Source organism: Camelina sativa, chromosome 3, assembly GCF_030686135.1.
Source record: "Camelina sativa cultivar CO46 ecotype springtype chromosome 3, ASM3068613v1".
Classification (NCBI taxonomy): domain Eukaryota; kingdom Viridiplantae; phylum Streptophyta; class Magnoliopsida; order Brassicales; family Brassicaceae; genus Camelina; species Camelina sativa.
Genome location: NC_141882.1, coordinates 5313691 through 5336916, shown reverse-complemented (window position 1 = coordinate 5336916; position 23226 = coordinate 5313691). Strand labels below are relative to the sequence as shown.

Here is a 23226-nt window from a genome sequence, read left to right as displayed (position 1 = left end):
ACATGCTCGAATAGTCTTTTTGACTGTGTTGAATCAGTGGGATCGCCATTGAAGCATCATACTATCTCACAACTAGGGATTCTAAGAGACAAAGATAACTGAATAGAGAGGGGATTCTTTGATTACTACTTAATTAGGCTTAACATATCTAAAACTAAAACATCTCCTGTCCTCTGTTTTTGGACCTCCCCCAAGTGTCAAAATTCTATAATTTTCTTTCAGATTTAGTTTGTCTCCAGTATAACACTGAATAGCCAAAAAGATAATATATAGTTATGTCTGATACTCACATAAGACATGACAGGCACATTTGCATTTTTCCTGGAATCATTCTTTCACGTTTTTTTCTCAATAAACACACAATTTGCAATAGCCTAATTACGTTCCGTTTCCGTCTCAAACAAGAATCCCTCATCTTCTTCAAATACACCAATTATACACGAAGACAGCAAATGTAATTCCAAATTCAAAACATGAGATGTATCACAAATCTTTACTCAAATACTCTTGAAACAATGCCATCACCACAAACAACCAAACAGAGACTTTACTGAGAGAGAAATTACAATGTCTATAACAGAGCGATTTTATAATCATCTTTCTCTCTTCGATCTATTTCTTGCCTTTTTAGGGCTCTTTATTTTCTGCTGCTTGCGTGAGAAGTTAACCAACAAGCGTGGACCAATGCTATGGCCAGTGTTGGGAATTACTTTAGAGTTTTTCTTTCATATGAATGATGTCTACGGTTGGGTCACAAAAAGTTTAACAAACTGCCGAGGTACGTTTCTTTACCGCGGAATTTGGTTTGACGGGTCTTACGGAGCTGTGACTTGTGTCCCTGCCAATGTCGAGTACATGCTCAAGACTAATTTCAAGAACTTCCCCAAAGGTGCCTTCTTTAAAGACCGGTTCAGTGATCTGCTCGAGGATGGTATTTTCAATGCTGACGATGAATCTTGGAAGGAGCAAAGACGGATCATCATAACCGAGATGCATTCAACCCGGTTTGTGGAGCATTCTTTTCAAACAACACAACATTTAGTAAGGAAGAAGCTATTAAAGGTGTTGGAGAGTTTCGCTAGGTCACAAGAAGCTTTCGACCTCCAAGATGTGTTCCTACGTTTGACGTTTGACATCATCTGCATTGCTGGTCTAGGTGATGACCCTGAAACTTTAGCTTCTGATCTCCCACAAGTCCCATACGCTAAAGCGTTTGAGGAAGCAACAGAGTCTACTCTGTTTAGATTCATGATCCCTCCATTTATATGGAAACCCATGAGGTTCCTCGACATTGGGTATGAGAAAGGTCTAAGGAAAGCTGTTGGGGTCGTGCATGGGTTCGTCGACAAGATGATCGTGGATCGTATCTGCGAGCTCAAGGAGGAAGAAACGTTAGATAGTAGATTTGATGTTCTCTCAAGGATCATTCAGACAGAGAGTCATAGAAAGGGAAACAAGATTGATCCTTCCACCATCAGATTTTTCAGACAATTTTGTACAAGTTTTATTTTAGCTGGACGAGATACAAGTTCTGTTGCACTTTCATGGTTCTGCTGGGTGATACAGAAACATCCAGACGTTGAAAACAAGATCATCAGTGAGATCAGAGATATATTGAGACAGCGAGGGGATTCTCCAAATAGCAAAACTGAGAGCCTCTTCACGGTCAGAGAACTAAACAACATGGTATATCTACAAGCAGCACTTTCAGAAACACTGAGACTTTACCCTCCAATCCCAATGGAAATGAAACAAGCCATTGAAGATGATGTATTACCTGATGGGACATTCGTAAGAAAAGGTTCACGTGTTTACTTCTCAATCTATGCCATGGGAAGGATGGAATCAATCTGGGGAAAAGATTGTGAAAGTTTCAGACCAGAGAGATGGATCCAAGCAGGGAAGTTTTTCAGTGACGACCAGTTCAAATATGTTGTGTTCAACGCAGGACCAAGGCTTTGTATAGGGAAAACGTTTGCCTACCTGCAGATGAAGATGATAGCTGCTTCAGTTTTGTTGAGGTATTCAATCAAGGTTTCTCAAGATCACGCCATTGTTCCTAGAGTCACGACTAACTTGTACATGAAGTACGGCCTCAAAGTGACAATCACACCAAGGTCGCTGGAAGAAACGAGACTTGAGTCATGTTCCATGTAGAAGAGTTGTAAACTAAAATACCTTAGAGGAACTCAGTTCTATTGCTTAAAACCACAATTTAATATTTTTTGACATTTTACAAATCTCAATGAAAAAGTATATACCTGTTTTGGAGTTAACTACTAATCATCTCAATACATTGTACAATGTGTGTTGCATGTTCTGTCAAATAACTTATTTGATATATTTCAAGACTGAAGAAATGTATTCATCCATGGAGTAACATGAAAGATTGCTTTACATCAGCTTCTTGTGCTCAGGCTTAAACCACTGGCTTCCAAGGTCTTACGTGACGTCTCATTCCTATAAGAACAGCTCTAAATGATTATCAAAAGTTATCATTCCAACCTAATGGACAGATTCAATTCAACAAGCTCTAACTCAACAAACCAAAATATTGGGCCTCTTTATATTAATTTCTGTCTTGTTCCAGTTATGAACATCCAAAATAATGAAATATACTACTGTACATACAAAATGGAACTTGATCACAATGATGATGATGCTAATTGCTAAACCAAGCATTATTAACATAGGAAGTGAGAACTCAGTGTTTATACAATCAGTAGCAAGTATAAGCCCCCCAGTCTCACCAACATATTCCATACAAATCCAAACTGCCGAAAGAAAAACAGAACTTGGATTTAGATATTTGAGGCCCATGCCCATTTTGTAGTATAAGAGCAGTAAGTCCCAATTTCCAGAGTTTGATACAATTTATAAGGTGGTGTCACCAAAGTCATGAACGCAAATTTTGCATTTTTGATAGCATTCTTTGCGCGCATTTTGCCAAACATACAATTTGCGTTAGTACGAACATTAACGTTTCGTGTCCCACAAGAAACTTCATCTTTTATTATAATTGACTAAATTCCTCAGAGCTAAACTGTCTCTGCCTGAAGATTGCAACAAAAAGTGGAGTTCTTAAGCCAAAACAGAAAACGCATGATAATAAATATTTATTCAAATACTATTTGACTCTTCAGGTTACTTATTACACTTTCACATCAAACAACTTTCCATCTGACCACAAGTACAAAAACAGAGATATTTCACTGAGATTAACTATCAATGTCTCAAACGTCTTCCATGTCTTTAACAGAGAGGGTTTATAATCATCTTTGTCTTTCCGATGCTTCTCTCGCGTTGTTGGGACTCTTTGTTTTCTGTTGCCTCCGTGAGAAGATAACCAAAAAGGAGGGGCCAACGATATGGCCAGTGTTTGGAATCACTCCAGAGTTCTTCTTTCACAGGAATGAAGTCTATAGTTGGGTCACAAGGTGTTTAACAAAATGCCAAGGTACATTTCTCTATAACGGAATGTGGCTTAGTGGCTCTTCTGGAGCTGTGACTTGTGTCCCTGCGAATGTCGAGTACATGCTCAAGACTAATTTCAAGAACTTCCCCAAAGGCACCTTCTTTAAAGACCGGTTCACTGATCTGCTCGAGGATGGTATCTTTAATGCTGATGCTGAGTCTTGGAAGGAGCAACGACGGATCATCATAACCGAAATGCATTCAACCCGGTTCGTGGAGCATTCCTTTCAGACAACACAAGACTTGGTAAGGGAGAAGCTGTTGAAGGTGATGGAGAGTTTCGCAAAGTCACAAGAGGCTTTCGACCTCCAAGATGTGCTCTTGCGCTTGACATTTGACAACATCTGCATCGCGGGTCTAGGTGATGACCCTGGAACTCTGGATTCTGATCTTCCCCTTGTTCCATTCGCTCAAGCTTTTGAAGAAGCAACGGAATCTACACTGTTTAGATTCATGATTCCTCCTTTTATATGGAAGTCCCTGAGGTTCCTCGACATCGGGTATGAGAAAAGTCTCAGGAAAGCTGTTGAGGTTGTTCATGAGTTTGTCGACAAGATAGTTGTGGATCGTATCTGCAAGCTCAAGGAGGAAAAAACGTTAGGTAACAGATCCGATGTCCTCTCAAGAATTATTGAGGTAGAAAGTCACAAGAAGACTGATGAAAAAGATCCTTCCACTATCAAATTCTTTAGACAGTTCTGCACAAGTTTCATCTTAGCAGGAAGAGACACAAGTTCAGTTGCACTTACATGGTTCTTCTGGGTGATACAGAAACACCCAGAAGTTAAAAACAAAATCATCCGTGAGATTAGAGAAATATTGAAAAAGCGAGGGGATCATCAAGAAACAAGCAAAAACGAGAGTCTCTTCACGGTCAAAGAACTAAACGACATGGTATATCTACAAGCAGCACTTTCAGAGACCATGAGACTTTACCCTCCAATACCAATGGAAATGAAACAAGCCACTGAAGACGATGTTTTCCCGGATGGGACTTTCATACGTAAAGGTTCACGGGTTTACTTTGCAACTTACGCCATGGGAAGGACAGAATCCATCTGGGGAAAAGACTGTGAATCATTCAAACCAGAGAGATGGATCCAAGCAGGGAACTTTGTGAGCGATGACCAATTCAAATACGTTGTGTTTAACGCTGGACCAAGGCTGTGTTTAGGGAAAACATTTGCTTACCTACAGATGAAGACAGTGGCTGCTTCAGTCTTGTTAAGATACTCAATCAAAGTTGTTAAAGATCATGTCGTTGTCCCCAGAGTTACAACAACTTTGTACATGAAGCACGGTCTCAAGGTAACCATCTCGCCAAAGTCCCTGGAAGAGAAGATACACATTCAAGACTAAGATGATTCACAGAAAACAGAGAATGTTGTATGAGAAGGTACTCAAGTCATGTTCCCCTGTAGAAGGGTTTGCAAAAAGATAAATACTTTTTCATGTTTAGTATCCAAAACCACAATGTAACATCTTCACCTTCTACCACCACCTAAGCCTTAAAAGAGTTTAAGATCATTCCACAAACTCATAGCACAACACATTGCGTTGTCTCAGAAACATGCATTGGTCAAAGATCATGTAAGAACAAATCCTAAACTCAGATGATTCAATCCAATTGATTAACAAAAAGTACTAAGGAAAGGATTGAGAGAGAGTTTTTTCGACCACAGCGAATGACTCATCAGAGTCTTTTCGACGATTGCTTCCGGTAGCATCGTCGGATATTGATGCGCGTCGAATTCACGAGCCGCGTGTTGACCCGTCGCCACCATCGATCGATCTGGCTTATTTATCGGCGTTGGATCTGGAAGACGAATTTTTGTTTAATTGTTTTTTACTCCTCATGAGTTTTATTATTTACGGATTTACCCCGTTTCTTCAGTTACGTCAATTTACTCCTCAAGTAGTTTTCTATAGATTAACTGAAGATTTATTATTAATAAAAAAAATTACAGAATCATATACATAAAAAAAAATCTTTGTTTATGTATTTTTTTGTTTATGTATTGCTTCCTTCTTTCTTTGTTTTCTTATCATTTTAAAATTTAAATTACAAATGTATAATAAAAATTTGATGACTATACAAAAAAAAATTATCAGATTCAAAAAATATTAATTTTGATCATTGCACAATAAGATAATCAAGCTTAATAAATCATCTTTATTTTTTTTATCTAGATGTTTGATTATTTCTTATATATTTACTTTATTTATAAAAGTATACAATGTTTTAATGAAATAAACTATTGTAATAAAATTATTAAATTAATTTTCCTTAATTCTCTCTCACCTCCAAAAAAAATTGTAATACATTTTTTTAGTATACTCATCATTATATTTAGTTCTTATGATCCAAGTTGTGCTTTATTTTCCACATATATCCATTCATGTCTCTCTTACTTAAATGAATAAATGGTTCATGATATAGTTGATTCTAATGAATTTTCAGTTTTTCTCAAAACCAATTTCAGATCAATGGACTTAATGTGTTCAATGATAGGGGAACACCTGAAAGCACACATTGAGCCTTGCACATCCAAATTATCATGAAAAATAGTGTACAAAATATTATCATAAACACAAAAAACTGAATGCACACTTTTTTAATTTCCAAAACAAACAAAAGTATCATTCACACTTGTGACTTGTACCATAAACTTGTAGATCCGATCCAAACAAAGAAAGATATTTTTCAACTGAATTTTTGAATATCATAGTAAATATTCATTTTAATTATTTAATATATATTTGTTTTACCTCGAATGGTCAAAAATACCAAATATAACTAGGGACATTTGCACAAATACCCTTTTGCAAAAATACTCTTTTTTGTTGTCTATTTTCAATAATACTTTTTTTTAGTATACAACATAACTAAATTTTAAACTCTAAACTCCAAATACTAAACTCTACTCCGTTAAAACTATATCCTAAATATAAAATAAAGAATCCAAACCTTAAAAAAATTCTATAATTTAATTTAACACATTATAGTAAATTAAAATTAAAAATGACCAAAAAATTTGTATTTTTGAAAAGGGGTATCAACAAAATGGTATTTCTAACATTTTCTCATAAAAGGGCCTATTATGCAAGTTGAACGATAAAAAATAAAAAATTCGAGAAATATGTATGTATAATTATATTGAAATACGTTATATAATTTGATATTATAATGATTTCAATAAATAAAGGTTTATTATTGAATTTAGGAAATTTATTTCTTATATATATATATATAATTATATTGAAATACGTTATATAATTTGATATTATAATGATTTCAATAAATAAAAGTTTATTATTGAATTTAGGAAATTTATTTCTTATATATATATAGAATTTAAAAATTCATCTTTTCTAGTACCACTTTTTTAAAATACCCTTTTAAAAACTTTATTAAAAATGCCATTAAAAACTGAAATATGTGTAGTCTTATAAAAATATACATAACCTTCCTATATATGTGTGTATATGTGTGTGTAAAATTTTATATATAATTTATCAATACCTCTTTAAAAACGTTTCAAAACCTTATAAATATTTGGATCGATTCTCTAATTAGTAGTTACTATCTAGAAATATCTTATAAAACTTTATAATTTTTATTTAAAAATCGATATTTTTGAAAATGAATAGGTGAAAGGGGCATATTTCTAAAAATATTCTCATACTTTATAATTATTAAATTAATTAAATTTAATTAACATAATACAGCAATCCGCTGTAAAACAAATGATAAATCAAGCAATTTTATGATGTAAAAAAAATTGTAATTTAAAAATAATATTTATTCACTAAATTAAATTTATAATTAGGTATAGTAAGGAAAGTGCTTTACAACATCTCTTTATGCAAACTCGATCCCTTCAATGGCCTTGTGGCTTTAATGATTTTAAACCACTGGCTCATTGGCTCACACGAGCTGTCTTTGCTGAGACACTTGCAAGCATTAGCCACCACGTTATTGTTGGTTGCATCTACGTCAAGGCAAAGAGAAGTATTGTTACTTGCTGCTGAAGATAGGTGCATCCTAGAGGCTGAGACGTTCTGCCATTTCGAACTGGATGTAGAGCAGCTCGTTAGAGTCATCGTAACCGGGTTATTTGGTCCGTTGCTCTGTAAACACAAAGGCCGGTCTTTGATTCTTAGTGCTTTTTTAGTGTAGCTCCATGGTTCGGAACTATTGCACGGTCCAAGAGTAAGCATTGTCTTGTCAATGAGAGATTGTACCATGCATAGTCCGGTTAAAGGATGGAAAACCAGATTGTAAGCATCGGTTCGAGGGCCCGGTCCTAGTAAACCAAATCAATTTAATAAAACAGAAATGTTATAGTAAAACTAAACTTTTAATAATTTTGTGGTATATGCATGCACCTTGAAGCGGAGATTGAAGAAGAGAGATTTTTTGCAAGAAACTTGAGTTCCGAACACTAATCCAATCCGAATCCAACACACCATAATACTCAATCATCCCAACCACACCTTGTCTTAAGTAATAGCTTCCAGTAAGAGCCCAAAGCGACCAATCGAGGTCATTTTCAGCAGCCCAACCGGTTAAACACTCAATATAGCGGTCATCATTAGCGTTTCCTCCTCTTTCATCTATACCAAATTCACTGAGGAACAACGGAAAGCCTTGGTTTAGGAGATAACCGCCACCATTTCCTATCCGGTTTAGAACCCGACCGCACATATCGTTAGGGTTATTGGTTGCCCACGAGTTTCCATCACTGAAAGAATACCAATGGAGCTCGAAGACGAGTTTACCCGTGAATGATAGTTTTACGGGTCGAGACCTCACAAAGGAGAGATCGGAGTCGAAGCTGAGACCGGAAAGAATCACAAGTACATTCTTGTTTGCTGAATGAACTGCTTCTGCTCCTTGTTGCATATACCTTACGTATATTAATAAAAAATTAAATCAGCTTATAATCAGAATAGTACGTACGTACGCGCATAAACTAAATAATAAAATGTTACCGTACTTGAACCAATCATTAACGTTTTGTTTAGGCCCTCTAAGTTCATTCCTTAGACTCATGCCAACGACGTTAGAGACACCGTCGAATGTCCCCGCCATTTTCTTCAAAGCGGCAACCCATACGGTGGGATCGAAGAACTGGTCACCGAAGAAACCGTTACCGTCGTTGTTGGCGCAGCACCACCCTGGTTTGGTTAGGTGGTTGTCTAATATCACCATCACATTATTGTTTCCTAATGTAGTAACTACCGTCTGAAGAAAAAAAGGAAAGGAAGATTATATCATCTTTCACATTTGAATTTCACTTCTTTCTATTACAAGATTGCGGTTTCGGTTAAGATTGCTGGTTTTAGTTTTATCACGTGGATTTTTTAACAGTTTCATGACATGTGATCTATCCCTTGAAAATCAGGAACAAAGACTCATCATATCGACATCGTTCACAAGTGGTGGTACTCTTGTTCATTTGCAAAAAAAAAACAATCATGTGTGCAATAATTATCGATTATACAGATGCTAAATATATACCATTACGGACAGAACAAGTCCTTGTGAAATAGACTTAGTTTATTTGCGCGGAAAAGGAAAAATGCCAAACAAACGTCACGAGTGTTATGTGTTGTGGTGTTAAACATTAACTCCACATTTACCCACTACCAAACAATTTTTAATTAAGAAATTGACTAATGACATATCTCACCATATATAGACCGTGCGTACCGGAATATTATGTTTTTCTCTTTTCAGAAAATTTGTTTTAACTAAAACTTTTTAAATTATAACAATTCCCAACTAAACCCCAACTAAAAATTGATTATGGGTTTTGTATATGTATTTTTTCCCCCTCATGAGTTGACTTGACGTGTTCATTAGCCAGATTGGTTCTTCTACATTTTCAATACGTGTAGTTGTTTGATAAGCAACATTGAAACTTGAAACATTGTTCTTTCTATCAATTCTTTTAAAAATGAATAATTGTTTTGGACTTTAAAAATTAGTTGAACAGATACATTTTTGTTGTTTAAAGATATCTTTCCCTAAAAGTTTTAAGCATAAGTCATCTACCACCCTATATGCCTTGCTACTAATTTAAAGCTTTATATGAATAATTATATTTTTAAAAAGAAAAAATTAAAGTTATACATATATAAAAGATATAATTCACATGCACAAGGATAAGGTAGATGACAGACCAATATTTCCTAATTTCTTGCAGACGATAAATGTTTAGTCTGCTGAATGGAGGATATTAATTTTATTCATCTCATTTAGTTCCATTTGAAAGATGTAAAGTCGAACGATATATCATGGAAATATAACTACTTTAGATATATATTGATCAAATATACTAATATATAAACAACTAGTATTGAATTTTTGTTTATTTGTATTGGCAAACTCGTTATATATTCACATGACACATGTAAAGGATGTACTGACGTGCACGTGTATATCTGTATGCATATACCTTCTTTTTGTCTTCTTTTTTTTGAAATATCTATGCCTATACATACGTACGATAAATTAAATACTAGTAAAATACTCTTCCTAAATATAGCCCGCTAAATTTCTTGTTGGTCAAATTGAAATGGCAATGTAATTAGAAAAAAAAACACAAAAAAGATAAACCACACAATGATAATGGCCAAAAGAGAAATCATAAATGAAATGTACTAGTAATATTTAGAATCAAGAAACTAGAGATATTATAAGAGTGAATGTACCTTGTAAGCTTCAATGAGGGAAATATCAATAATGGAGGGGTTGTTAGTTTGGAAGCCAACAATATCATCATTAAGACCAAGGCTTTGAAAAGATTGTCTCACTGTGACATTATTAGCCAATGTATCATTAGTCATCAACTCCAACGGCCAAGTTAACCTAACACAGTTGAAACCCATTTCCACTATCTTCTTGGCCACTGCATCCACGGGTTGTTTGCTCAGCCCTTCCGCTACAACAGGCTGGAGGTGGGATGGCCAGTTCGCACACGTGAGCTTTACCCGTTGACCTTTCTCGTCGACGATCCAACGGGAGCTCGTGGAGAGGGGATAAGCCATGTTTGGGACGGTCTGTTGTGCAATGAATGAGAAGAAGAAACAGAAGAATGGGAAAATGTAGAACATGCGTTTTGGCTCTTTTGTAGTCATTTCTTTTATGAAGTTGTTTGTGTGTTGGAGAATCATATTGACAATAGTCTTACTTATAGAGAGAGATAGAGAGAGGGTTGAGGGGTGTAAATGTCTCTGTCATAAAATTATTCTTCCTTTACTATTCATATATCATTAACAATAAGGTATGTTTTTTACTCTCACTTTAATATTAGTTCGCCTCTAACGTATGTGATATATCATTAAAAGCCTTTCAAGCCTGCAAAAATATAGGTCTCGACTCGAATTGGCTTAATGAGCAGGATTTTCATCATTAATTATGAAGGAAGAACAATTTTATGACAAATATAGGCCACGCCTACACATTTTTTTTATTTTGTCAACTGATCACCATTTAGTGTAACAACTAAATCAGGATTAAAATGTAATAGTAATAAATTATATGAAAGTTTGTCAATTAGCATCTAGAATGCTTTGTCGGAGTCGATAGTTTTCCATTTTTTTCAACAGTGTTTGTTATGAGATTGTCAACTACACAATAGTTGATATATGCGTTTAATGTGTACGTACCCAAAAAAACCAAATGCTTTACCAACTATCTGAATCTCTTTACTTATTTATATAAATAGTTTAATGTCATTTATTAACCTGCAGAGCTGTATTACAATTATTTTACCTGAGCTGTTTGATATAAAAAAACATAAAACAAAAAAAGCATTGTACTTAATTAGCTAATTTGTAATTAAAAATCCTTCCATTCTAGTTACGAGATCAACGATAGAACGATTCATTATAAATTCAAATAATCGAAAATTATCTTTTTCAGGTTTTTTTTTCACTTTACTGGAAAAATTATAAAACTTGTGTGTGAAGAATCGTTAGTTTTTGCAAGATTGCTAGACCATATTTAATTTCACTATAAAATAGAAAAATATTATTTGAAGCTATTATTCATAATTTCTAACATGTGACCAAATTTAAAAAAAAAAAAAAAAAAAAAGTAAAAGAGTCATGGGAAAAAATGTACTACAATTAAAAAGTCGAAATATATACTATAACTTTGTGTAAAGTTTTGTTTCCAAGATACAACAATTACTCCCTCATAATTATGAATTCCACTACACTTTTTCACAAAATCACAAGTTAAGAGAGACTTAAAAGCGTTGGACTCAAACGACCCGTTCAAGTTTTAACCTATACTACATCCAAAGTAAATTACTCCTTTTTGGTGTTTGTCCTTAACACACGATTTTGTTTTGTTTTTTTTTTTTTTTTAAGTAGCATATACGCAGACTTATTGAACCGATCTGATTTAAACCGACCGGTTATCTATAACCGTCGGTTTTCTTTTTAATTTAATTTATCATACAGACGACGTCGTTTCGAAGACTAGGGTTAATGAGAAAGAAACGACGCGATCCTCTCTTGTCTGGGTTTAGTTCGTGATTTCCAATTCACCGATCCTAAAGTTTCCGTTTTTTTTTTTTGGGGGTTAAATTGTTAAAACTGAATCCTAAAACATAGGAGCGTTCGTTTTACGCTTCGTCCCAATTGCGTATAAAAAAAAGCCTCGCATTCTAGTTAAAGTTTAGAACGGTCGATGCAGAGGATTCGTCGATTCTGATAGTTTAGTTAAGGTAAGGCATGAGTTCGTCTTTATCGCTCCTCCGAGAGAGAGAGAAAGAAGGCAGAGACGATCTCTTTGTGGAAGCAATGAATATAATAATTCAAGCGATCCTATGAGTGAACCAACTTGTTTTGTTGTTGTATTGTATTGAAAGCTTGTTCTGCTGCTTGAAGAGGGGTTTAGGGTTTATCTAGGAATCACTGATTGTGTAATTGCTTCTTTTTTTTTTTTTTTAATCAGGGCATCGCAGATTTTGTATAATGTAAGCTCTCTCTTCTTTAATGGGTTCCTTCGAATTTCTCATTATTCGCAAAGTTTTTGTGATTTTTACTGATATTTTGATTTCGAATTTTTGCTTTTTTTTGCAGGGGAATTGTTTTGGAACCTCGTTGTCCAAGAAACGTTGACGGGATTAGTATTGATCCTGAGCCTAACTGGAATTTCCATAGCTTAGTATCTGAGATCGAGTCTGTTGAAAAGAAGCTCAATGCCTTTTCAAAGTTTCCCCAGCCAATTACTAACTCAACCTCACGGTACATATCTCTCTCTCTTTTGATCTATGTTTAAGTTCATCCTAGAGTTCTACATTGATTTGGGATTGATAACAACGTACTCAGAAATATCTGTCTTCATTGATCTAGCTATAATTTAGAAGTATAGATTGTTTCTGATGTTCATTGGCGTGTTAACAGGATGGGAAGGAGTGGTGGAGGATTTGTAATGCATGTATCAGAAGATGAGATGGAGAGTGATGAAGATGAAGATGAAGAGAGTGAAGCGGAAGAAGAAGACAAAGATTATAGTCAAATCTGTACAGTGGGGAGACGTTTTGCCTTTGATGAAATATACTTGAGGTAATCACCTACCACCAACTCGTCCTTGCTAACTTGTTTCAAAATTAAGAAAGTCGTATTGAGTGTTGTTTGATGGGTTTTAATGGTTGTTTTTTTGCTGCTCATACAGTGATGAATCTGATGATGAGTTTGATAATGAACCTGAGTATATGATGAATAAGATGGGTCTGGCTGAGAGTGCCCTATATGATGTGAATAACAACCACCAAACCGAAATTAAGGTGGGTAGAATTGTTTTTTTGTTGATAACGAGGTACATATTGTTGAATGTTTTATTTCGATTGGTGTACTTAACTAATTGATTGTGGATCTCTTGATACCAGGACGACATTAGGAATCAAGTAACTGTTGTTGAAATGGAAATAATGAATGAGGTTGAAACGTCTCGCTCTGCATTAGCCCGGGTTGAAAAGTACAGTGAAACTCGAAAAGAAGTAGAACGGAAACTTGATCTTCAATATCAGCGTAAAGTGTAAGATACTGGCATTCTAGTTTCAGGAATACATTTTCTTGTCAATTTAGTTCATATGCTGTGATTTACTTTATTCTAATGTCTCAAAAATTTGGGAAGTAATGAGTTTTTCTTGTTATTGTTTTTCTAGTGCTGAAGCACTTGACACCCATCTGACTGCAGTCCAACGTGAACATAAAATTAAATCGCAAATAGAAGAAAGAAAAATAAGGAGCGAGGAGGAAGCCAGGAGGAGAGAAAGGGCTCATCAAGAAGAGAGAACACGTCAAGAAAAAGCTCGTGTAGAGGCTGAGGTATGTGTTTGTTGATTGAACAATTTGTTTGTTATCCTTCGGCTACTCAGTTTGTTTAAACTCTTTCTCTTTTGTTTATATTTAGATGTTAGCAAAAAGCAGAGCTGAAGAAGCAAAGAAAGAATTTGAGAGAAAGGCAGCCAAAGAAGTAGCTGAAAAGGAAGAAGCAGATCGCAAAGCTGCCGAACAAAAACTTGCAGAAGAGAAGGCTGTGATAGAGAGACTTAGTGTTGCTGGTAGTTCAGCTTCATCGAATGCTCAAGCTGGGGGTTAGTTATCTTCTATTTTAGTACATATATTTCTTCTGCGTTTCTGTGGTTTTTCTCTCTTTCTCATATTGACGATTGTGAATTTGTGATCTCATTTCTTGTACTGTTCTTTTTTATTAATTGTGGAAGGTAAATCAATCCAAGCTGCAGAAAGTGCTTTGACATTGGAGAAGCACAGATTGAAGAAGCTTGAAGAGTTAGGAGCACTGAACCAATCGCTAAAATCAAGTTCAAATAAGGTACCCATCCATTTCTTACGTTTTAATCTGTATTATCATCCATATTTTCTCACAAGTTATGTGTGTTTTTACTATTTGTAGGACTTTAGCAGTTTTGAAAAACATATTGCAAGGGTGATAAAGCAAATAACTGTGGTAAAAGATAATGTAAGGTATGGTTCACGGTTTCTGCCTGTAATCTGTCATTTTTTCCCGTTGACAAGGTTAAGAACAATCTTTTACATTCCATTGCAGCTTTGCTTTTCTCCTCTAGTGGTATATGCCTTTTTTTTTTAGCATTTTATTCTGGGAATCTTGTTTTACTTGTGAAAATGTCAATTTTTAAGCATTTCGTATAACCTTGCTTAGGCGTCCCTCATAGAGTTTGGTTAATTCTTCCTTGTGTTTAACTATTTCTGGCTTGGGCTTTTTGCAGTGCGAAAATCAATGAAATTGTCAAAATATTTAAAGACCCTAGTTGTCCGGTATCCATCAGTATTGCAATTTTTGCGAAGAAGGTAACTTTTTATGTCTGCTCAGTTAAGCATTCACCTATTCATAACTTCATAATGTACTGTGAAACAAATTGTTGTGCTCGGGTCTAATTGATAAAGAACTCTTTGATATGTTCATATGTTGGAGTATCTTCTGACTGAGACGGATGGCATTACGGATGGCATTATTGTTTTGCTGGTTTTTTCAGATGGTCTCCTCTGGCCAAAACCCATTTGCATGCAGCTACGTCATTGTTTACGTCACCTCGCAGGTACAAAATCTGCTTTTGATTTTCAATATTTTACGGTGGATTCTTGTACTTGTTACTGTTATTGAATATCATCTACCATTAATGCCCACAGTTTCCACAAGCTATGGATATTCTTCTTGCTGAATTCCACAAAGCTTGCATTTACACTGTCCCGAAGCATATTGTAAACTCACAGGTACCTGACCTTCTTTTATAAATTCTTTTGACAAAATTGTTAGTGACCTTTGCTATTCTTAATAATCAATTCTAATAAATTCAGACAGCTTGGGATTCAGAAGCATATGAACGCCTAAGTTCCATAATGAGGCTCTACGGTGCACTAGTCCAGGTTCTTACCTCTTTTATGAACTATATCTTATGCATTGCCATTTCTATAGTCCTGTAATGTGAGTTTTTTTATTTGTCTGATAATTACAGACTGATATTCGAGGTGGCAATGCTACTAACATTCATGGGATAGAACATGGATGGGCTTGGTTAGCCAGGTTTCTTAACAATATCTCAGCCAACAACAGAGTTACTGCAACAGCCTTAAACGCCTTTCTCCAGGTCCTTAGAAAGCACCGATTTCAATTGCTGATTGTAAATAAAAAAAACCGCCTTCAAATCATAACTGATGATATCTGTTTTTGTGTGTGTGTGTTTAGACGGCAGGGTTTGGTCTTCATCAGCGGTACAAATCTCAGTTTGTGAAAGTTGTGAATGTTGTGAGAGAGCATTTCTTGCAGAGATTGAGGGCGAAAAAGGACACGAAGGATCTACAACTGATCATAGCCGAGATCATGGCGTACTTAGATGACCGGATGTATCTCAAGGAACCTGAAGGAAGAACTATGAAGGCGAGTCTCCTGTCGACGGAGATTACTGCCGAGTTAGATCATCCGCAGAATAACAATCAATATTACCAGAGGAATAATTACAGAGACAACTACTATTGATTTGATGGATCATTCGCTAGATAAAAATACTATACCTTTCTCAATTTTTATTACACTGTTGTAACGTCTCTGTTCACATTTGTCACACCAATCTTTGAAAAATCAAAATACAAGAAGCGTTCTTCTTCTTTCACTGTCAAATAGTACTTTTGTTTTCATTTTAGATATAGTATTAAAGAATTCGAACGAGTTCAAGAGTTGTTTTGTATGCCGAGACTGATCGGTTCTGTTTTAAAAGCATTCTTCTACCAGAGCCAAAGGGTTAAAGCTCAAAGTTTAGTCCTCTGTAATCTACGGAACTGTCGAGAAGCAAGATAAAGTGTACTATTGGACATATTTCAAAACTACTCTTACTTTAGTACTAACATTACATAGCCAAATTAAACCATATATTTAATGGTGAAGAACTTGAACGAGGTCAAGGGCAACTTCATTTCCGGTGATGATCTCCTTGGCTTCTTCCTTCTCCAGCAATCCCCAGTCAAAGAAGTAAAGCAAGTTCAACAATCCCAATTCAACAAGTGTGTTTCCCATCGTCATCCCTGGACACATTCTCCTACCAGATCCAAACGGTATAAGCTCAAAGTTGAGTCCCCTGTAATCAATGGAACAGTTGAGAAACCTATCAGGGTTGAACTCATCTGGATTTTCCCATAGTTTTGGATCACGTGCAATCGCATAAGCGTTGATAATGATGTGTGTTTTTGGAGGGATATCGTATCCTTGGATCTTGATATGAGACAATGCCTCTCTTGGTAGCAATAGCGGAGCTGCTGGATGTAACCTGTATATCTCTTTGACCATTAGCTTAAAGTAGTCAAGTTGGCTTAGATCTTCTTCTGTGATTCTCTCCTTCTTGTCCCCAAGTGTCGTCCGAATCTCGTCTTGCACTTTTTTCATCACTCTCGGGTTTCTGATCAGCTCAGTCATTGCCCATACCAATGTGCTAGCACTTGTATTAACCCCTGCTAGGAATATATCCTGACATAGAAACAAAACACTAAGCCACGAATGGTATGTTGCAAGATTAAATAACTTTGAACCATTATATATTTACCGAGATCATCCCTTTAAGATGATCAGTGGTGAGCTTCAAAGAATCTCCATTTCTTTCTTGCTTCTTCATCATATCGATCATCACGTCAATAATATCAGAGCTCTCTCTTCCAGGCTTATTAAGATGATCATCGAGAATATTCTGAAAGAAAGTGTCTAGCTCCGAGAAAAGATTGTTCAATCTCTTGTTCTGACCAGAGAACCACTCGATGAGCCTACCGATTCTTCCGGGAAAGAGATCAGAGAACATAGACTCCCTTATGACCACTTCAGACTTGTCCACAAGATCAAAGATGCTATCTTCATCAACGAACTCACAGTCACGGAGATTTAGCCCGAACCCGATCCTACACACTATACTCCCGACAAGAGTGAAAAGGGTTTTGTCAAGATTCACCGGAGATCGTGTCGTAGCAAAAACAGAGAGTTTCTTGACACACAAGTCGTTCTCTTCCTCTCTGATATACCTTAAAGATTGAAGCTTCTTCGAGCTGAAAAGCTCGATCACCAAGAGCTTCCTCATCGCTCTCCAGTCTTCACCGTAAGGTGCGAATCCGACGTCTTTGAAGTTGTAAGAGATCGTTCTGGTCCCGGCTGTCTCCGGTCGGCTACAACACTCAAGATCGTGGATCTTTAGAACTTCCTCTGCTGCTTCCTTGGACGAGATCACCACCACGGGGACGAATCCGTGTCGGAGGAGCACCACTGGTCCGTACTTATCGGAGAGATCACGACGATTCCTGGGGTTTAATTCTCGGCGTTGATGTAAGTTTCCGATGATCGGGAGCTTCCTTGGGCCAGGAGGAAGCTTCGATTTCGAAGGTTTAAACCAGATTAAGATAAGGGGTAGTACGAGGAAGAGGAAAATGAAGAAGATTGACATTTTCGTGGCTCTGTTGCTGTTTCTTTTTTTCTTTTTCTTGTTCTGTCTTCTATAGGTTTCGTATTTCAATGTTATACTTTAAAGGATGATATGAATCTACTGAATGCATAAGTCACTCTGTCCGTTGTCGATAATAATCCAAACTAGTAAGCTTGGAAAAGAAGAAAAAAGAGTCAAATATAGTAAGCTTAGCCTCATCGTTCTCTACGTGGATGGGATGTAGAAGTTTATGTCTCCAATCATTCTCTACGTGCCATTCTCTAATGGTTTTTGGCCCCAACTCTTCAAAATCTCTGGTTTAGCAGTCTGCTAAGATCAAATTCATTATTTTACTCTTTTGGCCAATTTTACGACTATAAGTTTATTGAATTCGATATTTTAAGGGCAAGTCCAGTGGTGAGTTTTAATTTTTAGACTCTTATCTACTGTTTGAATTTTTTAATGAATATAGTATATACTGTTTTAAAATAAGAACCATTGATTTCCTAATTAAAAATATCCCCTCCAATAGTAGAATATAATTTTGAATCTCTTATTTTTTAAAATATAGTTTTTTTAAGTTAAATTTTTTTAAATAGAATATAAATAGTATAAATGTTTATAGATTTAAGATTTTATAAAAATGGGAAAATATTGTATTTAATTAATTTTTAAACATATAAAAACATAGAACATATTACAATAGAAGTACTACTACATACAAACATTTCAACTAATTTATCTAATGGATGTTATTTTGCCCAATGGTTTAAAGAATCAACTGCTAATAAGAGAGCTGCTAAAAAAATTAGTATTCAAAACCACAAGATTTTCGTTCATGCATGGATAGCTTTGTTTCGTTCACACATAGTCAAAAAGCCAAAACACTTTCGCCACGTCATCAGCCATCACCACCCACCGCCACTAATAATAAATACTAAAAGAAATTTTTGAATATAATAATAAATCAGTGGAAAACAAAAATGATTATACTGTTGTATAAAATAATTTTAAAAAGTTTCTGCAAACTCGAAAATGTTGGGTCCAGCTCTGCTACTTTATTAACAATTATTATTAAGATTTTCCATGTCGGAAACAAGAACTAAAAAGCAAAAACGAGATCTCTCACCTTTTAGCTTAATAATCTAATTTGTCTCATTTTAAAAAAAGTAAACAACTTTGGGTAAAAATAATATTCAGTATGGCCAACTCCTTGATTCAGCGCTCACGGGTCGTTAGTTAGTCGATAATCCAAACTCTTACGTGTTCTTGTTGTAGTCTTGTCGCTCACGGGTTTAACAATGATATTTTTATATTTTACGTAATTATCAAGGCGCGCGGAGAGTTATGAAGGTTCCAAACTCCAAATTGTAAGTTGTGACTTGAGTTTCAATAATTGAATACGTACTAACGAAGATTAATAGGTTTGCGATTTTTTGGGGTTTATATCATATGAATAATACGATGAACGTGAACGTCCGCCTTATTGCAGTATGTCGCTTCATCTGTGGAAGAGACAGATGATCAATCAATCTATATAAAGAAATAAGAAAACTACAAAACAACCCTCCACCACTACAAAAAACGAAATATATATATATATATTCTTCTTTATTATTGGGTGAAATTTCAAGTTTATATAAATAAAAATAGTGAGGATTGAGTTGTTTGTAACATTGTAGTAGGAAGTAAGTCTAAAAACACTTTTATTATTGATAAAAATCGTTAAAGATACAACAAACATTAATATCTTCAACGGTATACTTAATTAAAGATTTCAATCAAAATGACAAATTGTTTGAAATTATTTTTGTGACCATCTCGTTAATGGTGTTTAACGGGAACAAGGACGAGAGGTACTTTCTTGTAAAAGGAGATATTTCCAATATCTCCCATATCAATGTCTTCGGCGACCACACCATCGGGTAAGCTCCAGTCAAAGAAGTAAAGCATATTCAAGAGCCCAAATTCTATTGTACCGCTGGCAAATGAAACCGCGGGACAGAGTCTCCGACCAGAACCAAAGGGTAACAACTCATAGTGTTGTCCCTTGAAATGGACATCACTATCAATGAACCGCTCAGGAATGAATTCTTCAGGGTTTTTCCAAACCTTGGCCTCTCGTCCAATCGCCCATACGTTGATGTACATCCGCGTCTTTGCAGGGATATCATAGCCTTGGATCGTTATTGGAGACATTGATTCTCTAGGTATAGTTGGAACTGATGGATGCAATCTGAATGTTTCCTTTACTATGAGCTTCAAGTATTTAACTTTCTCTAGGTCTTCTTCCGTGAGCTTCTCTCTTTTGTCTCCGAGGACAGACCGAATCTCCTCTTGTGCTTTCTTCATCGCCCTTGGGTTTCTAATGAGTTCTGTCATTGCCCATATCAGAATTATGGCAACTGTATCTATCCCTCCTAGGAAAAGATTCTGCAATGCATATGATCAACACCAATATTAAACTTATGTAGAGTAGATTCACATGTATAAGAAAAAATGTGGTTGACCCATCAAAAAAAAAAAAAAAAAAAGAGAAAAGAAATTAAATGTAGAATTACTGAATGATATGCATGAAATATAAAAGGTTTGACGACATACCATGAGTACTCCTTTGACTTGATCCAAATTGCGTTTGGAACCAGGAGTTCCATTTTTATCAACCAAATTCAGCATCCCGGAAACGATATCGGCAGAAGGATCTGTACCTTTGGGTCCATCTAATGACTTCAAGTGATCATCAATCACATGCTGGTAAAAATCATCAAGCTCCTTAAACATTTTCTCTAGTATCACTCTTTTTCTTTGGAGCAACCAATCTGCAAAGTTTCCTAGTTTGCCAGGAAAGAAATCAGCGACACCAAATTCACCTGTGGCTAGGGAGCCTTCCATAACAAGCTGTATGATTCTCTCCTCGTCGAAAAACTTGTTCGTGTGCAAGTTCTGTCCTAACGATGATCTACATAAGATGTGGGAGACGAGGCCCATAGAAATGTTGTTTATATCCACGGGAGATTGCTCCAAAGCCGAGTTGGATATCTTCTTCACCATGAAATCCATCTCTTCCTCCTTTAAAGACTTAAAAGTTTGAAGCTTCTTGAAGTTCAAAAGCTCCACCATCGAGACTTTACGGTTCTCTTTCCAAGTATCAGTGAACTGTGCAAAAGTGATGTCTTTGAAGTTATACGAGAGTCTCCTCGCCCCCAACATCTGTGGTCGAGTACATGTCTCGACATCTTTGGTTTTGAGAACTTCTTCAGCCGCTTCGCTTGAGGAGATCACAACAGCTGTCGTAAGCCCTAGAGGAAGAGACATCACGGGTCCGTGTTTGAGTGACAGCTGATGAAACCACTTGTGAGGGATTCCTGTGAATTGGTGCAAGATTCCGATGATCGGAAGACCTCTAGGGCCCGGTGGAAGTCGTTGATTCTTCTTCTTTAGAAAAACAAAGGAGAAGAGGGCAAGCAACAAAACCCACGACAAATAGATCAAGATCTCCATTTTTTTTCTTTTTCTTGGATGATCTTGGTTTTGTATGTTTCTACTTTTTTTTTTTTTTTTTCTTGGACTTGGAAGTGATGCTGATGAGTGATGATTTGAAGCTGGCCCTTGAAGACGCTCTTTATAGAAACCTCTGAAGATTATTCTATAAAATGTCACATGCGCCTCGATAATAATTTTTGTTTATTTAATTTGTGACAGCAAAACGCGTATATGATACTTATAATTAACGTTCTAGGGGTTCCTGTTGTATAATAATAATCCTCGACCTTTTCAACGTACTGAATCTTTGACCAGCTGTGTTGAAATAAAAAAATATATATGATATGGCTCAGACGTTTATCAATCAAATTTCAACCGATACAAAAAAACTAATTATATAATATATACAAATACTAAAATTAAAATAATTACAATGATTCCTTTTTAATTTATAAAATTAGAAACCAAATCATAAAATAAAAAAACATAACAAAAGTAAAAACATATTATTTTTTATATAAAAAATTGAACTAATATAGCAAATTACTAATTGTAAAATAAAAAAATCATATTTTTTAAATATATGAAAATAATTAAAATATATAATAATATTATATAAATTAAAAGTATCAAAATTTGTAATTAACATAATTAATCGCAACATGTATCAATTATTTGATGAAATTTTAATTTTAATACATGTATAAATAATTTTTCTAGTTAGATTTATATGCTTACATAAAACAAAAATTACAAATATTCTACATTAAACATAAAAATAAATCATTTATATTTGTAAATATATAATTATAAAAATATACTTCAATTAAAATAAGAAAAAATTATTAAAAATATATATAAAACTTGTTTTCAAATTAATAATTAGTATAATATGCATATGGTATGTACTGTGCCTACTTTATTGCATATTTCTAAATGTATAAAAAAATTGTTTTGAATTAGCTCGTTTAAGCTAATTTAACATACGTTGACAACAAAATATTGTAATATGCATGGGTTATCAATTCATAAATTTAAATGTAGTATTTTTTAAATTATTTACAGTATGTTGATTTTTACTTGCAGTTTTGAATTTAATTTAATGTTTATATCTATCATGTATTTGGTCTTCGTTGATGACGATTCAGATCTCAGATTAAACAAGAATATCATGTATCAGTCCATCTCCATCATATCTCTTCGTCGTATTTACTTGCAGCTTTATGATTTTTCTAATTGACGACCATATATAGATTAAACTAAAAAAACAAATTTATAGTATAATCATTGTTTTGTTTGTTTGGTCAGAGTTTACATGGTCAAATTTACACTTAAACAAGAATATCATGTATCAATCTATGATCTCTTCGTAGTATATTATTTGCAGCTTTATAATTGTCAAAATCTCTTCGTGACGTGGTTTCCAATAGTTAATTTTTGATTCCCCATCACTAATTGAGATAAGTACTAGTGAAACGGATAGAATATTAGTTTTTTTATTATCATTACGAATCTCAATAATCTAATGCTCTATGCTTTTCTACCATTGAGATTTGAGAGCTATCATGCATGGTAACCAGGGGACGGATCCAAAGAGGGGGTTGGTGGGACTGGGGGCACGTGCTCCATGCTCATTAGTAGTATAAAATAAAAGTTACGTATATCGTTTGTTATATAGCTTATTAAATTAAATAATTATTGGTGTCTAGAACATGTTAGGGATGAGGTGTTCAATATTTCCAATTCATTTTGCTTTTAATTATTTTTATGGTTGTCACGTTTTGTCTTTTTGTTTCGTATACACATA

At 35.0% G+C, this 23226-nt stretch overlaps 4 protein-coding genes and 2 pseudogenes across 9 annotated transcripts; 3 read left to right on the top strand and 3 right to left on the bottom strand.

Annotated features, from left to right (window-relative positions):
• Positions 1-456: 456 nt before the first annotated feature.
• On the top strand, positions 457-2276 carry LOC104739970 (cytochrome P450 86B1 pseudogene; annotated as a pseudogene). Its single transcript, XR_015589007.1, has one exon. The product of XR_015589007.1 is annotated as a cytochrome P450 86B1 pseudogene (transcript).
• A 775-nt stretch (positions 2277-3051) lies between these two features.
• LOC104739969 (cytochrome P450 86B1 pseudogene) lies at positions 3052-5010 on the top strand (annotated as a pseudogene). Its single transcript, XR_015595212.1, has one exon. The product of XR_015595212.1 is annotated as a cytochrome P450 86B1 pseudogene (transcript).
• A 2249-nt stretch (positions 5011-7259) lies between these two features.
• LOC104772051 (glycosyl hydrolase 5 family protein-like) lies at positions 7260-10822 on the bottom strand. The gene is made up of 4 exons (XM_010496702.2): positions 10195-10822; positions 8475-8722; positions 7864-8384; positions 7260-7781 (listed from the first exon to the last, which is right to left on the bottom strand). The coding sequence occupies exons 1-4, from the start codon at positions 10654-10656 to the stop codon at positions 7324-7326; spliced, it is 1689 nt and encodes a 562-aa protein (XP_010495004.2). The 5' UTR covers positions 10657-10822; the 3' UTR covers positions 7260-7323.
• Positions 10823-11960: 1138 nt separating this feature from the next.
• Positions 11961-16151, top strand: LOC104772028 (mRNA export factor GLE1). 4 transcript variants are annotated; one of them, XM_010496681.3, is made up of 16 exons: positions 11961-12218; positions 12449-12470; positions 12577-12741; positions 12901-13062; positions 13172-13283; positions 13386-13534; positions 13665-13827; positions 13913-14096; positions 14226-14335; positions 14417-14487; positions 14751-14832; positions 15018-15080; positions 15172-15255; positions 15340-15408; positions 15498-15629; positions 15728-16151. In XM_010496681.3, coding segments are annotated over exons 2-16 (1839 nt in total). In that variant the 5' UTR covers positions 11961-12218; positions 12449-12468; the 3' UTR covers positions 16019-16151. The 4 variants fall into 4 exon arrangements, 2 of the variants coding, with proteins under 2 accessions (XP_010494983.2, XP_010494974.2); XM_010496672.3 differs by having other exon boundaries at positions 11961-12470; XR_015588981.1 differs by having other exon boundaries at positions 11973-12470; positions 14957-15080.
• A 129-nt stretch (positions 16152-16280) lies between these two features.
• LOC104772018 (cytochrome P450 71B28) lies at positions 16281-18193 on the bottom strand. The gene is made up of 2 exons (XM_010496663.3): positions 17076-18193; positions 16281-16999 (listed from the first exon to the last, which is right to left on the bottom strand). The coding sequence occupies exons 1-2, from the start codon at positions 17955-17957 to the stop codon at positions 16412-16414; spliced, it is 1470 nt and encodes a 489-aa protein (XP_010494965.2). The 5' UTR covers positions 17958-18193; the 3' UTR covers positions 16281-16411.
• A 1432-nt stretch (positions 18194-19625) lies between these two features.
• LOC104772008 (cytochrome P450 71B2) lies at positions 19626-21629 on the bottom strand. The gene is made up of 2 exons (XM_010496651.2): positions 20538-21629; positions 19626-20369 (listed from the first exon to the last, which is right to left on the bottom strand). The coding sequence occupies exons 1-2, from the start codon at positions 21435-21437 to the stop codon at positions 19761-19763; spliced, it is 1509 nt and encodes a 502-aa protein (XP_010494953.1). The 5' UTR covers positions 21438-21629; the 3' UTR covers positions 19626-19760.
• Positions 21630-23226: the final 1597 nt, after the last annotated feature.

What these genes read in the sequence shown, in the direction of transcription:
- LOC104772018 (XM_010496663.3), bottom strand. Translation starts at nt 17,957, where the DNA reads ATGTCAATCTTCTTCATTTTCCTCTTCCTCGTACTACCCCTTATCTTA. An exon ending in ATCTTAAAGGGATGATCTCG is followed by an intron (nt 17,000 to 17,075) that starts GTAAATATATAA and finishes TTTCTATGTCAG; the next exon opens with GATATATTCCTAGCAGGGGT.
- LOC104772051 (XM_010496702.2), bottom strand. Translation starts at nt 10,656, where the DNA reads ATGATTCTCCAACACACAAACAACTTCATAAAAGAAATGACTACAAAA. An exon ending in CCCTCATTGAAGCTTACAAG is followed by an intron (nt 8,723 to 10,194) that starts GTACATTCACTC and finishes TTTTTTCTTCAG; the next exon opens with ACGGTAGTTACTACATTAGG. An exon ending in TCTTCAATCTCCGCTTCAAG is followed by an intron (nt 7,782 to 7,863) that starts GTGCATGCATAT and finishes TTGGTTTACTAG; the next exon opens with GACCGGGCCCTCGAACCGAT.
- LOC104772028 (XM_010496681.3), top strand. An exon ending in AGCATATTGTAAACTCACAG is followed by an intron (nt 15,256 to 15,339) that starts GTACCTGACCTT and finishes TAATAAATTCAG; the next exon opens with ACAGCTTGGGATTCAGAAGC. An exon ending in CCTTAAACGCCTTTCTCCAG is followed by an intron (nt 15,630 to 15,727) that starts GTCCTTAGAAAG and finishes GTGTGTGTTTAG; the next exon opens with ACGGCAGGGTTTGGTCTTCA.
- LOC104772008 (XM_010496651.2), bottom strand. Translation starts at nt 21,437, where the DNA reads ATGGAGATCTTGATCTATTTGTCGTGGGTTTTGTTGCTTGCCCTCTTC. An exon ending in AAGTCAAAGGAGTACTCATG is followed by an intron (nt 20,370 to 20,537) that starts GTATGTCGTCAA and finishes TATGCATTGCAG; the next exon opens with AATCTTTTCCTAGGAGGGAT.